General features: G+C 39.8%; 1 protein-coding gene across 2 annotated transcripts in view; it reads right to left on the reverse strand.

Moving 5' to 3' along the window:
* Positions 1 to 15807, reverse strand: part of Ammecr1 (Alport syndrome, mental retardation, midface hypoplasia and elliptocytosis chromosomal region gene 1) — a 101472-nt gene extending 85665 nt beyond the window's left edge. For both annotated transcript variants that reach the window (XM_028767480.1, XM_028767479.1), the window contains exon 1: positions 15329 to 15807. In XM_028767480.1, coding sequence (XP_028623313.1) covers positions 15329 to 15807 — 479 coding nt within the window. The remainder of the gene's footprint in view (positions 1 to 15328) is intronic.
* Positions 15808 to 17074: the final 1267 nt, after the last annotated feature.

Below are 17074 nucleotides of genomic sequence, written 5' to 3' on the forward strand. Positions count from 1 at the left end.
TGACTCCAAAAGTATGTAAGAATTCCTTTGATCAATATCCTTGCCAATATTATGTTTTCTCTTTTTTATAATTGCTATCTTAGTAGGAATGAGGTGATATATATTTTTTAACAGTTATAATTTACATTTCTTTGATGGTTAAGAGATATTGAGCATCTTTCATTTACTTAGTGGTTGTGTATCTAGTTAGGAGATATATCTATTCAGGCTGAAAGGAATTTGCTTTGGCCACAAAATGTAGGTTATCCCCAATGTGGCAATAATATAATAATAATATAAAGACACAGTGAGTATATGGTAGAAATCAGCTGTCTACTACGGTGCCTTATTATTTTCTTACAAAGGAGTAATACTGGTTCACAGTCACTGGGTCAAGATACCATAAATCTTTTAAAACTATTCAATTTAAGTATCATGATGTAGACAAAGGATGAAAAAGTGCAAAGGGTCAGATTTGACGAGAGGTGCTGCGAGTAGCAGTTGGGCAATCTTCTGTTAGGTGATAAAATAGCTGAAACCATCAATTTAATCAGAGGAAAGGTTTACTTTTGGCTCACAGTTTTAAAGACTTTAGTCAACAGTCATCTACTTCTGTTGCTTTAGCCTTGGGGCAGCAGTGGATTGTAGTGAAGAATAAAAGCTGGAGTGACCCTAAAGCAGCCAGAAGCAGAGAAAAGAAATAAAGGGACCATGGTCCCAATATCTCTTTTTAAGAGCATTGACCTAACTTCTTCCTCTAAGGATCTATGTCCTAAAGGTCCCACCACATCGCAGTATCACCAAGATCAGGAATAAATTGCCTTTGGGAAATATTCCATATCCTAACAATAATAGTAGCACTTAGTAAATGGTAATTTTCTTTGTGTTCTCGTGCTTTATTTTTGTGAATTTATAATCTATACTTATACACTATTTTAACGTCAAATTTGTGTTCTAAATTTAAATTCTAGAAAGCTATATCTTCATCTATTTCTCTAGTATGTGTTATCTTCTGCTAGGTATCTAGTATATGTATCAATACATTCAGGTTAATAATGGTTGTGTCTTAGGGTTTTTATAGTATGGAGGAAATTGTAATCTAGAATCCAAACATAGAATACAGGTACTCATGTTTAGAAAAGTTCTTCATTGTTTTCTAATATGTCTATATTCAGGTATCCTTATCACCTAAGAGTAGATTTCAGAAGTTTGGCAAATATAGTTAAAGTTTATGCAATACAGAACATCTCACTCATTCTTTGCTTTAAATACTGTCAAAAAAAGATTCTGCAAACTTTTTGGAATTATATTACTATAAATTCAAATGATCCCATTAAACAGTATATACACACTTCTTTATATATTCAAATCCATTGTCTGAAACAACTTGACAGTCATAATATATAGCCCCTTCCACTCATTACTCCACTAGGTTCCACCAAGGGAAGAAGCAGGTAAGACCAGGAAATAACTTTCTATAAGATAGAAGGGGGTAGAATTAAAGCTGTAGAAATTGTAAAATGTCAGCACTCCCAGGCCTTTAGACATTCAAGAAATTGGACATTCATTCTTGATATTGGTGAAACAACGAAAAGGAATTATGCAGTGGAAGAGTAAAAGGTTCTCCCAAAATTTATAATATTAAATTTCAGATGAGACAGACTAGGAGAAGAAAGTATTACAATTAACATAGCAATTCTGATATATGAAAGTGGCAGAGGCCATCCTGGGTTGATGAAACATGATTTAAGCTAGCAAATGATCACAGCTCTTCATGGGTGTGAAAAGAAGCTTGAAGATTAAACAAGTCTTCTGTAAGAACTGACATGCTATACGGAATTGCAATAAAGCTCCTAGGTTTTAGGAGCTGCCTTGTCAAGACTAGAATGGAGACCCATGGGACCCAAGCCCAGCTTTCCACTTTACTATGGAACTTACTTGTTTTACTGTGACAGCCCAAATTACTTTTTCTTCACTATTATGTCTACCCTATGGAAGCCACCAACAAATGAAAATGCATGTTCTTTGAAACTTTAGAAAAAGAAAGTTAACTTGTATATATGAACAATATTGGCCTATATGAACAACATTACCTCCTACTCCCCTGGGCTGAGGATATAGTTTAGTTTACAGAGTGTTTGTCTAGAATGTACCAAGCCCTGGATTTGATCTCCAGTGCCACATGAAACTGGTCATGGTGACATATGCCTGAAACCCAACAATTGGGAGGTAGAGGCAGAAAAATCAGCAATTCAAGGTATCCTCCGCTCTAGCTAGAAGACAATTTAGAACATGAGTCTATCTCAAAAAAAAAAAAAAAAAGCTCAAAGGAAAGAAAGCTCTCATTTAACAGTGGTCAATTTGTATCTTAAATTTATGTCTTAATATAACTAAAGATAAACCATCAGATAATAGATGGAAAAGTTTGCTTTTTTTTTCTTTCAAAGAGTAAGCAGTATTCAACATGAAATAAAGTTCTATTCTATGGTAATTTAGGAAATGATTCTAAAATTGTTCAAAAATAGTAGTACAGAGCCTTAATAAAGTTTGTTTATATGGTTTGTCTAAAATTGAAATATCTTAAATAGGGTATGTTAAGAACTACAATGAGAAAAAAAATTTAAAAAAAAAGAACTACAATGAGAACATTCATTAGACTAATAGATGTTTAAACCAATTTTACAAATATTTTCAATAATTATTAACAATCCTATAATTGATATAATTCTCAGCACCTTCATTATATTAAATAAATTTTGAATATCTAAGCAAAATTTTATTAATTGTGGGAGAAAAAAGTGGTTTGAACTATTTAGTTTTACAATAACTGAGGTGGCTTGTTTTTAAAATAGCATAATCTTTACAGCAAGTCAGTTTTTTCAACTTTACATTTAAGATATGAGTGTCTAAAAGAAAAAGATACAAGACACAGAAAGGACTCAATCAGAGTATGATGTAACCATGTTCTAAGTGACTTATGCTGAATAAGTATTGATGAATGAAAGCACTTTGTCATTCTGTCTATGCAGCAGACTCCTGCTTGTGTTGTTTCTGTCTCTTGTCCAGGCTTCATGACATTCACAGCATTAAAAGAACTGCTGAAGCATAATTAACTGAACAAAGGGGAAGCTTCAGCAAGAAAGAGGGAATACACAGGACCTTTACTAGCTCTAAGTTGTCAACTGGTAGACCATCATTTCCCAGTGCCTGAATTTCAACTACTAGCCAACAGGTCCCCTCCTTTCTTGCTAGGTTCTCCATAACTTTGATCTACCTTTGATTGGTATCCAATGACCACTGCTATAATGCTCATTCTGACCTGTTTCTTGGTTTCCCCACTTGGACTGTTTTTCCTGTCTTTGAAATTCTACACAGATTGGATTCCACTTTGGCTGTACAGCCCTTCTATATAATCCCAGCCCACATCAACCAGTCCAAATTCCTATGGAACTGATTGTTTCTTACCATCTATTCAGCCACTAAAGGATATGCAACTTCATTATGTATTTTATGAACCTCAGCTCCTCAATATGACTACAAGTTTTTTAAGGACAAGAATGCCTTTTTATAGACCTCTCACATTCACTAGAAAACCACACTAGCAGTTTTCTGCCCACAACAACCATACTGTTGAGCTGAATGTAGTATTACAACTAAATGTAACATAGAGAACATACTACCCTAAAATAACGCTAGCCAATACATCTTAAGGTTTGAAGACTATTACTTTTGAAAGATCTATTTAAAAATGATATTCATGATGGAAATTCTATTTTCTAATTTAGAACTAAAAAATTATCATTAAATGGAAGGGGAAATGTTTTCAAATTCAAACTGATGCTTTATAATTCAATGATAATATTTTTACATCTCTGCATATCCCCACTAATGGTAAAGAACCTCATGTTGGCTGGATAGCAACAACAGGGAAAAAATTCAAACTTTCAAGATCCACAGCTTGACCACAGCTATTATTTCACAGGTGCTGTTTCTACCTTTAAGTGACATTTTTTCATTACAAACAAGTGTGTACAGTATAAAAAGCAATCTCATGAAGTGCCTTAACTTAAAGTGGCTTACAACATACATATGGACTTAAAGGCCCTACTTATAATTCCCATTATGCAATTTATCTTCCAATTTTCCATCTCTCTAGAAAGCACATTTCCCCAGACAGATTTCTCAGAAACTGTCAAAGTAATTTTCTCCTTTAATGCCTTAGTCCTTGTACCTTTGAAAGTGGGTGAACAAAGGCAAAGCTTCTACCTGTCAAAGACATTTCTGTGAATTATTATTAGCAGATTCATCATAAAGCCCTAAAGGACAGAGAGGAGAAAAATAATCTAAGAAGAAATCTAGAAAGTTGACTTCTCAAATACAAGCACTTAGAATCAAGCATAGCAATAACTGATAACTATGAAGCCAATTTGGAAATTCTAACAGTTTAAAATATTTCAAATATCAATTTATGGTTATGATTATTTGCAACCTGGTTTAGTCATAATTATCAACAAATTTAGAAAAATATACTAAGCCCTAAATTGAGCTATATTGTAAACAGCTCTGCAACCTCCGCTATATGTTGGTAAGTTTAATTTTTAAAGTATTCCCAAAATTCCTATGAAAAAGATGAGTTGCTTTAGGTGGAGCCACTATCATGTATTAGTAGAAAATTAGTACTCTTTAATATTCGTTAAGAGGGAAGATCAATTTTGCTATGATTTCACTACAATAAAAAATTAAAGTAGCCAGACATGGAGTTTATGTCTATCATTTTATCTTGAAAGCCTGAAATAGGAGGACCACCATCAACTTGAACCCTACCCTGGCCTACAAAGTGAGCTCCAGATCAGCTTGGGCTAGAGTAAGGCTCTGGGTACAAAAGAAAACAAAACTTAGACTGGATGGACAGCTAAGCAAGTAAAGCACTTGTTGGCACAAGTATAGGGACTGAAGTTTGGACACCTTTCCCCAAAGCATATAGATGTCTGTGGTGGCCCACCTGTAATTTCCAGCTCTTTGGAAAGCAGAGGTAGAGGATCCTTGGAGCAAGCTGGCCAGTTAAACGAGCCATAAATAGGGAACTACAGGTTCAACAGAGATCTTTTGACTCAATGAGTAAGGTGGAGAACAACAAAGAAAAAGTAACGAACAGAACAACCACACTTACACATGTGCGCGCGCGCGCGCGCACACACACACACACGCACACAGGCAGGCAGACAGGCACAGAAGGAGGGAGAGACAGAGACACAGAGAGACACAGAGAGACACAGAGGCAGACAGACAGTATATACACACAAGTTTAAAATGAATAATTTTTAAAAACCAGAAAATAGGTTAACTCCTTGCCACCATAGGCAGAGTATCAGTCTCAAATATGTAAAATAAACTAAAATCAGAAGCATGTATATGGCTGAAACTGTGGGAATGTTATGTGCAAATTAGGTTGTTAAGGGTCACAGGAGACAAAAAATGTGTAAGATAGAAGGATGAGTCTTCATACAGCTATATTATGCAACTGTGAAATCGGAAATTATAGTGCAGGGATAAGGATGCCCTGCATTCAATCCCAAGTACTATGAAAAGGAGAGATAAAAAAATTATAGTTGTGTCTGTCCTTTAATATTACATGCCCCATAATCTGTTGTAAATAACAAGTGGGAGAAAACTAAATAAAAGAAACGTCACAAAAAAGGAAACACAGCACACATTTAGATATGGCTATTACAATATATATAGGCAGAAAAATAAGATATAGCTGAATACCCAAGAATCTATAACTATATTCACAGCAGCATAAGAAAAATAAGGGTAATGATCAGAGGCATTTATAACTATGGTAAAGTTATTTGTCTTATAGCTTTCAAATATTTGTAAAGGCCTCTTTCTGATGAAACCATGTGTTAATGGTTTTCACTATGATCTGCTGAAATTACTCAGAAGACCTACAGTTGGCACTCATATCTGTTTCTGATTAAAATTAGTTTTAACAGAAGTGCCATGGCCCCTGTTTCTGAAGGAGAAATATCTCAGTGCATATACTATAAACCATGCTTCCTTAGAGCTCTCCTCTCTAGACCATGTGCTCAGACTCAGAGCTAAGTCAAAAGAGTTTGGCCCTAAATCCAGGTCACATCACTCCCAAGTCATTTTCACCCTCCTTGATTCCCATGAGCACTCTATTCCTGCCTCTAGCTCTATGTGACTCTTTCTACAGGTAAGAAAAAAGCAAGCAAGCTAGGGGAGTTTGTGGCATAAAACACACCACAAACCACATATCTCCTCGTTAATGTCAGAGAAGGAGAGGAATCTTGCTCCCATTTGTTCTTGAGAGGATTCTTTAAACTGAGAAGTACAGGACTCCAGAAGTAGATGGCTTCTTGAACTGAACCAAAAGGTTAACTACTGACTGCTCCAGCACCTACTGCTAACTTCAACCAACACTTAAATTTTTTTGTAATGTGGGAATTCATGACTGCAACAAAGATAAAGGTCAAATGGATGTCACAAGATCCATCTTTAGTGAACAAGTCTACACCACTGTCTACTTAGCAACATGAAAAGGACACAAGAGCACCCATCATATATAAATACTTACCTCTTAACTGTTCAAATTCAGCACACACTGGTATTGCCTTCCTATATGGAGATATGTACTGAGGTCCAACCTTTACCATCTATGAAACTTAATTTGTACCCAAACCATCTATAGTTAATTAACTGTGTAGTTATGAGGCTACTATAAGCAAAAAAAAATGATGTTATAAAGAAGAAACATTAATGTGACAATCACATGAACATATGAGGCAGACACCTTAAGCCAACACTACCAAAGGTTGTTTTTTTTTCCCCTCACCTTCCATTCTATAAGAATGACACAAAGATCCACTAACACCTGAAGAAAAACATAGAATCTGTTGTTACCTAACCTCGAGACATCCAAGCCCCAATGGAGGGCAATACGGTTCTAGAATTGTGCAGCATATGCCTGCAGACCTCATTAAAATATATGGAATGGCAAAGCAAACTAGAGAGGTTGCAGTCAGTCTCGCTAGTTTCCATTACTAGGGAGGATGTCAGCATCTTCTGGCAGGATGTTGCCTAACACAGTCAACTTTGCTTTCCCAACATTGCATGTGGGTTTGGGTCACAGTGTAGATAATCTGGAAAATGAAATGGACAGGGGAAAGGCAAGAATCACCAAGACTATCATAGATCTTATTCTTTAACTAATTAGTAGGCCTGGACTCGAGCAGGGCATTTGCACTGTCCAATAACAAAGATCATAAAGTAATAAGCCTAATCCTGTCAACTGCTAACATCCTTCTTCCACTGTTGAGCAAAGCTGGAAAATATTGTCCTTGATTCAATCTACTTTATCTTCTAAGCTTGAGGACACATAACCTAGCATCTAGTTGCCAACACTAGTCCTTCAATTATTTCCTTTAATTGAGGTTCTGAAACTATTAACTTCCTTTGGTAATCATCCATGAGACAAGTTTGCTCAAGGCTGTATTATGATGCAGAACTAAGGAAATTTAAGAATCACTGACTGCTTCACAAATTGGCAAGCTTGAAGACTGAATGCAAAAACATACATTAGGGAAATGCAACTTCCTGACAGTTTTTACTAGCAGTACAAAGCTGAAAACTCTCATTGATCTCTGCCCATCTGAGCAGTTCAAAGTCACTGTGGCTGAAGAAGCAGAAGTGATCCCAAGAGACTAACCGAAACATCACAAAAGCTCTGTGGCTGCTCTGTGGTAATGATAATTCAAAAAGAAATGGCTCAGGGCCGGGCAGTGGTGGCGCACACCTTTAATCCCAGCACTTGGGAGGCAGAGGCAGGTGGATTGCTGAGTTCGAGAGTTCGAGGCCAGTCTGGTCTACAGAGTGAGTTCCAGGACAGCCAGGGCTACTCAGAGAAACCCTGTCTCGAAAAACAAAAAAAAAAAAGAAAGAAAGAAAGAAGGAAGGAAGGAAGGAAGGAAGGAAGGAAGGAAGGAAGGAAGGAAGGAAGGAAATGGCTCAGGGGTAAAGGTGCTTGTCATAAAAGCTTAGTAACCGGAGTTCAATCCCCAGAGCCCTTGTAAAGGTAGGAAGAAATGCCATCTAGTAACTGCTAACATATGGAACTATACATACCAAGAAACATGATTTCACCGGTTGGACCACTTGTTTCTTCCTGTTTTCTCTGGTGCATTCTGCCATGGGCTTCAGTCTTATTAGCTCTGACTCATGTTCAGATCCTCTCTTCCTTTAATTTCCCTATCCCAGCAACTGGAATGTTGAAGAGTCCACTGTTTGTTCCTTAGTTTTGTTCTGTTCACCCATATGCAGTCATCTCACTTAAGATCCCCTTCTTATCTTTACACTTGATCCAAATTCTATAAACCAATGTCTTCTTTCTCCTAAGGAAGATGCACTCAAGAGAAAATTACACAGCCATTCCAATACAGTGGCTTAACAATCTTTTCTGTGCACCAGAATAGCTAGGCAATGATGGAAGCCAAAAAGCAGGTGAGCTGCAATCTTCTCACTCCTACACAAAACCTGGCCCTACAGGAGGAATGCCTGAAAACTGCTACCTTCTTCCAGTTCTTCATTTTCCAACATTCCCACAATCATAATCTCCACTCAGTGTCAACTTTCCCACTTTCCAACACCACTCTCCTACCACGTCATCTTAACTCTAGCTGTTCTCTCCTTTCTGAAGACTCATCTTCCAATTCCTCTTACACTGCAGAAGCCTCTCTTCCATTCCTGATCTCCAGTTCAAGAAATGATCATCTAACTCAAAACCTCTCATCCAGCCTCCCCTGGGAACTTCCAGCACAAAGTAGAATCTCTTTGAAGTTTTTATGAATTAAAGAGACCACAGCAAAGCGGAATGGTGTGAAGAATGCTGAGAGTGCAAGCTGGTGACTGAAGACAGCTGCTGGGAATCCCCGTGCACTGTGGGAAGGGTGTGGCAGTAACAACAACCGGTTTGAGAACACCCTAGAGTTCAATTCTGTTGGCCATGACAGCTCTTCACCAGCAATCCCTGTGCTTCTTCCATTTGAAAACCTGACTTAAGTCAATCCCTCCCCACACATCTTTCCCCTGGTCCCTCTTTTATGCCATGCCTTTTTATTTTACCTGAATCTTATTAACTGAGCAGGCATGCATTGTACTGAGATAATTTTAAACAACTTTCTTATTTCTATCATTGCTTGAATAAGATAGGAAACTTTAAGGGGATAGGACCACTTTTCTCCATATGCTTAAAACCACACACACAGACACACACACGGGGTGGGGAGGGGGAAGACAGAGACAGAGAGACAGAGACAGAGAGAAATTCTGGTGACACATAATTTCCAGTCAGCTATTCAACACTAACATATTTTTAAGGTTGAGCAAGTTTTAAAGTGTGATATATTAAGAAATGTAGAAATACACCCACGCTTGATACAAAAAATGCCACTTATAGTTGGACAAAACATAATTCTTCTCCACCCAACGAACAATATACTATTACACTATACATCTTGCTTTGGATTTTTTCTTTATACTACATAAGCTTGTGGTTTGTTTTTTGCTCAACAGTAACTACAGAAGCTCAACTCTAAATAAGTTTACTGTTGGGAATCTAGTCTTTCCACCTACACAACCACTGCCTTCCCACAGTCTTCAGTGTCTTGTGAGCAATTGCCCAATTACTGAATGTGGAAGGACAGCTTACACATTGAAGGTCCATTCTTGGCAGCTACTGGTTTTTACTGCTAGTCCTCACTTAGCTTAATTGATTCAGAACAGTATAAAAAGAGACATTATTACACAAGTTTGAAAAAGAGACTACTTACAAAATGTAAATGTAAAAGCTCTGGGCATTGTGCTGCTCTAAAACAGGCAAGCATGTGTGACATGGAAGGCACAGAATAATGCCTATTGAAACCCAGGAAACCTGGGAACTCTGACTAATCTCATTACACAAGTTTAGTGTTCCATACATATACATTCTCAAAAAGCAAATTTGTCCATAGAAAGAGGAAACACAACTGACTTAAAAATACAATCCATTGTAGCAAAAAGGGTTTGTGTCTACGACACAGCTTCAGTTTCAGAAAGTGTAGTTTTTAAAAGAGAAAAACATACTTAGAAAAGCAGCTCATACATGTGTTAACAAAGAAACCTTTACATTTTCATTTATGATCTTTCTTCCCATAAAACTAAAAGAACCCAGCAGAGGCTCCTTGTAGCCTGCTACATTAACTGGAATCTGAACTTCAAACAATTTATAAGCAAGGAAAAATTATGGGTTAGATTATCACTCCTTTCAGTCATATGGAGAAGACTGGAAAATAAACAGCTCTACTTTTTACACTAAATATACTCAATTGTATATACACCTGGATGTACAGATTAAAAATAATTTTGTAATTTATGTTTCTACATTTCTGTGTCAGTCACTGATGGTTTTGTGGCACAAGTAATAACTGAAAGCATGCCTGTCTTCTCTATCAGTAAGAAGAGACATTAAGTTCTCCAATGTAAATCAACATTGGTGCCAAGAACCATATTATACCTTCAAAAGTCTCAGCAAGTGTCAGAAAAATGTTTTTCTTTTATAAGAAAAACTATACAATATGGTCAGAGTAAGAAAGTTAGTACCATTATGCTAGGATGGATAAGGAAATCTATCATGGTCCAGTTGTATTATCTGCAGTAGAGACACACTTTCTACTTATTTTACAGTTAGCCCCCTAAATAACAGGATGTGATGAGATTTTTCAAAGCTAGTCACTCTTCATCCAAAATAGACAATAGACATCTAACAGTGCGTGTCTACAATGCCAATTTACTATTATTTTAACCTGAATTGCATTAGCAAACCATCGTTTTGATCTTGATCTTCAATAAACAGGACTGTTACTACTCTGGTGGAACAAAATGCCTACATCTCTAAGACAACCCACCACCTCACAAGCATGTTGAAAACAGTAATTTTATTCTTGTGGTAAGACAAGAGTTAATACTCAATCCTCGGACTTGAGCTTTGCAAGATCTGCATGTCTAAGAGTGGGGTTTTTTTTAAAAAAAGGTTTTGTTCCTTGCAACAGAAAATCACACTTACTGATATTTAAAAGCAAAGCATCCATGTGCAATTGTCTACAAAAAATCTAGTGTTACATTAATTTCCCAGATGCTACAATAATTAAAAAGGTTCATGAGATATAACACATACCACACCATTAAAAGTTGAAGACTATATAATCTCAATGCTTTAACTGGGACCCTTTTCCTATTTTTTTACTAACGAGGGAAATTCTTTAAATAAGTTCCAGCAAAAAGAAGTATAAATAAGGGCTTTGAAAAATCTCATCACATCCTGTTATTTAGGGAGCCAACTATAAAAGTACTTTTCATGGAAACAAGAGGTGTCTTTACTTAATAGTAACTCACATTAAGATATTCTATTTATGCTGGTTTAAACTCCTGAAATATGCCCTTCACATGGTCACATTCCTTGAAAATCTTAAAATCACATAACAAGTTTCCTAGGTGATCCCAGCCCTACACCATCCCCAGAATCTGATTCCTTCTCTTGGTAGCACCCAATTCCCCTAGTGATATTTGAGAATGATAAAGGACAGGAAAGCAGAAAGAGGCCCATGCCAGTCCAAACTGCCACGGACAGTCACTCAAGCACCCATTCAGACCCTCATTTCTCCCTAACCTACAGTTACTCAGTGTGTGACCCTGGGAACTGTAGCGTCAGCATCACCAGGGAGCTTGTTAGAAATGCAAATGTATAGCTTCACCCCAGAGCAACTGGATCAAACTCTGGGAAAGTGCCCGGCAACTTGCAATTTTAACAAGCACAACAGAAAACTACAATGTATGCTAAAGTCAGAGAACAAGTCCACCATAAACTTTAATGTGCATGAGAATCACCTAGGGAGCTTGTTAAAATGCAGATTCTAATTCAGGGGGGGTTGAGGTGGGGCTTGGGAGCCTATATTTCTAATAAGTTCCCAGGTGATGTCTTTTATGGACCACATTGCAAGCCTTTCTCAAACTGATTCTCTGCCAAAATTACCCAAGATGCTCATAAAATATGGAGTCTGTGGCACTACTACGATCAAATTAATCCAGATCTCAAAACAAAAACCTAGAAAATAGCCAGCAGTTCTCCATGCCAACTACACACTAAAATTACCTTGGGAGTTTTAAATAATTCTGATTCCCAGGTCCCATCCATGATGGACTAAATTTCTAGAGAGAGCACAAGTGTCCACATTTTCAATAACTTCCCAGTGATTTCAATGTGTAGCCATGGTTGAGAAGGAATGTTCTGGAATCTAACTGGCTTCACACCTTCCACAGGGGAACCTTTAGAGTAGCCAACAGGTTCTTCTAAAGTGGCTTATATGAGCTTCCTCACATGTAAGTGCTTTGACTATTGAATACAAAAATGTACCTAAAATTATGGTTTCTTTGTATCTTGAACCTTATTTGTGGAGAAAAAAAAATGTGCTCTCTGCAATGGTTGGGTACTCAAAAGACAGGGGCAACCACAGAGTATTTGTATCTATGTGACCTTTTACAGATGACCTCTCCCCAACCCTGAAACACAAAAATAATTCAAATTTCTAATGACCTTTTAGAATGGCAGAGTAACGGATGTAAAAGTCAGAGCCCACCAGTTACAAGCATTCTGACAGAAAGGTCCTAGGAGGAGATGACAACACTACTCTATGCTTTTACATATGACAATCTGATACTGTCAAAAGTATGTCTTCTGCTAGACAGAAAAAAAAAACTTTAAACATACTGCCCATGACATCATACCCATAAGTCAGTGGAATTAAAAAAAATTTAAGCCTATACAATGCCACAATAATAAGCACAAAATATCAAATTTGTAAACTGGAAAAATGTGTAGTGCTTTCTAAGGCACTGTGAAATATTCAGTTATTTACCTCCCACAATCAAGAAGATGTTCTTGAATTTGACATCGTACACTTTAAAAATCCGTTTAAATGGAAAGCAGAGGCAGTCCTTCATTCTCTGGTTGCTGAGGTTCAGTGCCTTCTATAAACTAGCTGGTCTATAGAAATGGGACACTCTGAAAGCCTCCTAACCCTTCATAGCTACAATTCTTCCACCACTATCTCAATGTATTCACAGTGCTCAGATGGGTGTCTTACTTTTCTGCTTAAGAACTTGAGAGGCAGAAATTCAGCAATGCAGGTATTAAAAGGGATAAAACCTGTGGCCCACTGCTAAAAAAAAAAAAAATAGTTTTTAAAACGTTTCCCTTATGAACTGGTCAAGCTCATTTTCCTCTTAACTGTTGTGATAGTTATTCAGTTAACCCAACCAAACTCACTTTAAAAAGTGAGAAAAATAGCACCTTCTGAAAGTGTGTTCTCATATTTGTTGGAGCAATGGGGCGTGAATACTAAAAAGCCTCTGCCAAACTCATGTAACAGCTCAAGAACTGAACAGGAGTAAATTTTTACAATCCCATGACTTTCCAGAGCCAGCCTAAGAATCATCCCAGGTCTAGCTTTTACTATATCACAGCCACCCAAGAGAAGGCCCCTCCCAAAAAAAGTCACTTAAAAAGTGACTTGACCTAGAGAGTATCTCAGAGATTTCCTTTAAATATGGTCATCTTTTAAAAATGAATTTTGCCTCTTAATGAAAAATAAATAGGCCAATTAAAAGTGGAGAGTTAGGATTTAAGCTCCTAGAATTAACATTAGGATCTTTCCAAAAGCACTTAATTTACTCGACAGTGTACACCTGGACACCTTTTCATCCATTTCTCATGAGCTGATGCCCAAAGATGAACCAAACCTAAAGAAATGTCCGGAGTACAGCAGAGTCCTACAAAATTAAAGACTTTAAGGAATGAAAGCAAAGAAAACAAACAATACAAACACACAATTTCCAGGACACTTTATTGTCATTTCCACTTTACATATTAATTTAATATTTTAGTAGCGTCAGACTGTTCATAATTATCCAGCAGTAGTAGTTCGTTCTTCTAATCTCACAAAATGAGAAGCAGCAAGTTAAAAAGAACATCAATTCATGTCTTTACGCTGTGGGAAACAAGGAGCTCTTAGGCAGAAGGGATGGGGTTGATGGTTTTCAGTATGAGTGTACTTAATTTTTTTTTCTGTATTTTTCTTGTGGATGCCAGTCGTCATAATAAAAACAATCGTCCCTTTTCCCATTCTGCCTTCCTTTGGACTTTACATTCTGTCTAGCATTTAACTCAGAAAGTCAGTTTACACTCAGTTTACACATTTTAAAAGAAAAACCATATGCCCCATCTCCCACACATCCAAATGGACAGAGATTAGAAGTTAACCTGGCTTTTAGCTTGTAACAGTGCTATTTTAAACAATTTCAACCATATATTTGAAGGATAAAATAATGTAAAGTTACAAAAGCCAAAGGAAATTGTAAAAGTGCCCACACATGTACTGAGTTGTTTTAACTATTCCTCAAATCATTGCGTTTTTAACATAGGTTGCTTAAATGGGAAATCTACACAAAAGAGAACGCATGCTTGGTACAAATTGACAGTGCCTGTTTGGGGACAACATTCTTTGAATGTGCTACACCAAGACACTGGAATGAAGGAAGAGGAAAAAAGAAAAGGTTTCACTCTCAACTGTGAGGTGGTGCGCTAGCTTCACTAGAAATGCATTTTAATGGGTACGTTCAGATAAAAACAGGTAGTAAGGTAAAAGGTGTTTTAAGAAACCTCTCCCCTGCCCGAGGAACAGGGAAACCCGGAGGAAAAGATGGGCAACCTCCCTGGAGATCGAGAGCTAAGTTCCATCACTAGCAGAATAGAAGTTAGATCACTGCTATTTTTCACCCTGCCATGGGATAGTAGCTCTCCATGTGCAAGGTACGCGGGGCGGGAATACTGGCGGGGCTTTCACGTGGGGTAAATGGCGAGCAAAGTGAGGAGAGGTCGGTACCGACAGCGATCCGGATCTCCACACACGCTGGTGGGGTGGAGGGTGAGGGGTAGAAAGGCTCGAAGGGAAGGGTCAAAACTCCTGGAAGTTAGCGCAAAGAGGAAGCGGGAGAAGTCTGGAAGCCAGGGGGGCCATGTCTGGCAAGCAGCCCCCTGCTCGAGTGTGGGGCGCTCCCCTCGTGGAGCAGAGGAGCGCCGAGTGCCCCACAGGTCGGGAGGCTCTCGGGACCCTAAGCGGCAAGAGGGGACTGAGGGGGCACCCGCGAACAGGAGGCGGAGGACTTCCACTTTGCCTCAACTCTGAGCCCCATCCCGAGCCCGGGGGAAGAGGGCGACGGGGAGCGCGGTACTCACTAGGGCTCGTTGGTGAAGCGGGGGGTCCGGGGCTGCTGGTATCCGTACAGGTGACAGTAGAGCACATCGAAGCAAAAGCAGCACATCTCCGCTGACACCACCATCTTCCGGGAGCCGGGGGATGAAGCCGAGGAGGATGGCGAGGAGGCGGTGGCGGCGGCCGGAGTAGAAAGTAGGGTTCCCACTCCGCAGCTCAGAGGTGGAGACAGCGAGATGCCCCCGCTGCTGCTGCTGCCGCCGCCGCCGCCGCCGCAGCCCTGAGGGGGAGAGAGGGGACAGCCGCCGCCGCCGCCGCCGCCGCTCAGCCCGCCCAGTCCGTTGAGCCGCGTGCCGGCGCCTCCTAGTCCCAGCTCTCCGGCTCGGCACTGGCTCTCCCCGCTGCAGTGGGAGGAGGAGGAGGCGCCACCACCGCCACCCGAGCCGGAGGGGGGCGAACTGGACAGTTTCTGCTTCTTCACCCCACAGCAACCCGCCGCCATCTTGGAACAGTCTCCCCCACGCAGCGCTTCCGACCCATAAGTGAGGCGAGCTGGCGGCGGGGGCGAGCACGCTGCGGCCCCGGCCGCCGGGGGCGCGCCGGGGGCTCGCGGTCTGCGCGCTCACGCGGCTGAGCGGTTGGGCTGCCCAGCCCTGCCACTGCTCGCTCAGGCGTGCTCGCGCCCCCGCCTGAGGCGCGCGCCACGAGCTTTCGTGGCTTGGCGCCTAAGGTGGGTCCCGCCCGCCTCGCGCCTCCTGGGAGCCGGGCTCCTGGCTGAGGATGGAAGGTGGAAAAGCGAAGGGAGAGGAGAAAAAGAGAAGACTTGGAGGAGTGGGAGGAAAGAGAGGAGGTGGGCGAGATCCAGGAAGAAAAAAGGCAAAGAAACTAGTGAAAGGGAGAAAGAAAGAAGAAAGTCTGAAATAAGCATCCAAGTTCCAAAGCGCACCTTGATAATACTCCATTGCATGTTAGTGACACTCGAGCCCAGTTAGGTGGAACCTGAGCCACCCGGCCTCAAATACACTGGTTCTGAACTGTTAAGAGTGTGAGCTGCCGGGCAGTGGTGGCACACACCTTTAATCCCAGCACTTGGGAGGCAGAGGCACGCAGATTTCTGAGTTCGAGGCCAGCCTGGTCTACAGAGTGAGTTCCAGGACGCCCAGGGCTACACAGAGAAACCCTGTCTCGAAACAAAACAAAAAAAGAAAGAAAGAAAGAGAGGGGGGGAGGGAGGAAGGGAGGAAGGAAAAAAAGTGCCTCACAAACACCCCACAAAATCAAAGATGTCTGTTGTGTTTTCAGACTGTAGCCATGGAATTGTCAGGTTTGGGACTCAAAAACAAAGAGATTCGAAATATATCTGTAATGTCCAGACCTTGGAGATAAATATATAGGTCAGGTAGTGTCACTTTAGTTACAAGTTACAAGATTTTGTTCAGATGTATAATGAGACAGTTCTCATTTTTTTTAAAAAAAATTGTCTCAGCCGGGCAGTGGTGGCACACGCCTTTAATCCCAGCACTTGAGAGGTAGAGGCAGGTGGATTTCTGAGGCCAGCCTGGTCTACAGAGTGAGTTCCAGGACAGCCAAGACTATACAGAGAGACCCTGTCTCGGAAATCCAAAAATAAGCAAACAAACAAACCAGATAGAAAATAAGTGATCTCCATTGTGTCTACATGGTGTCAAAATATTCCCCGTAAAGTCAGGAGTCTGTCTGTTTGTGTGTAAACAGTAGAAGATTGATTTTGGCACCTTTAATCTAAATGT

The sequence above is a fragment of the Grammomys surdaster genome, unplaced genomic scaffold (assembly GCF_004785775.1).
Source record: "Grammomys surdaster isolate TR1022 unplaced genomic scaffold, NIH_TR_1.0 173, whole genome shotgun sequence".
Classification (NCBI taxonomy): Eukaryota; Metazoa; Chordata; class Mammalia; order Rodentia; family Muridae; genus Grammomys; species Grammomys surdaster.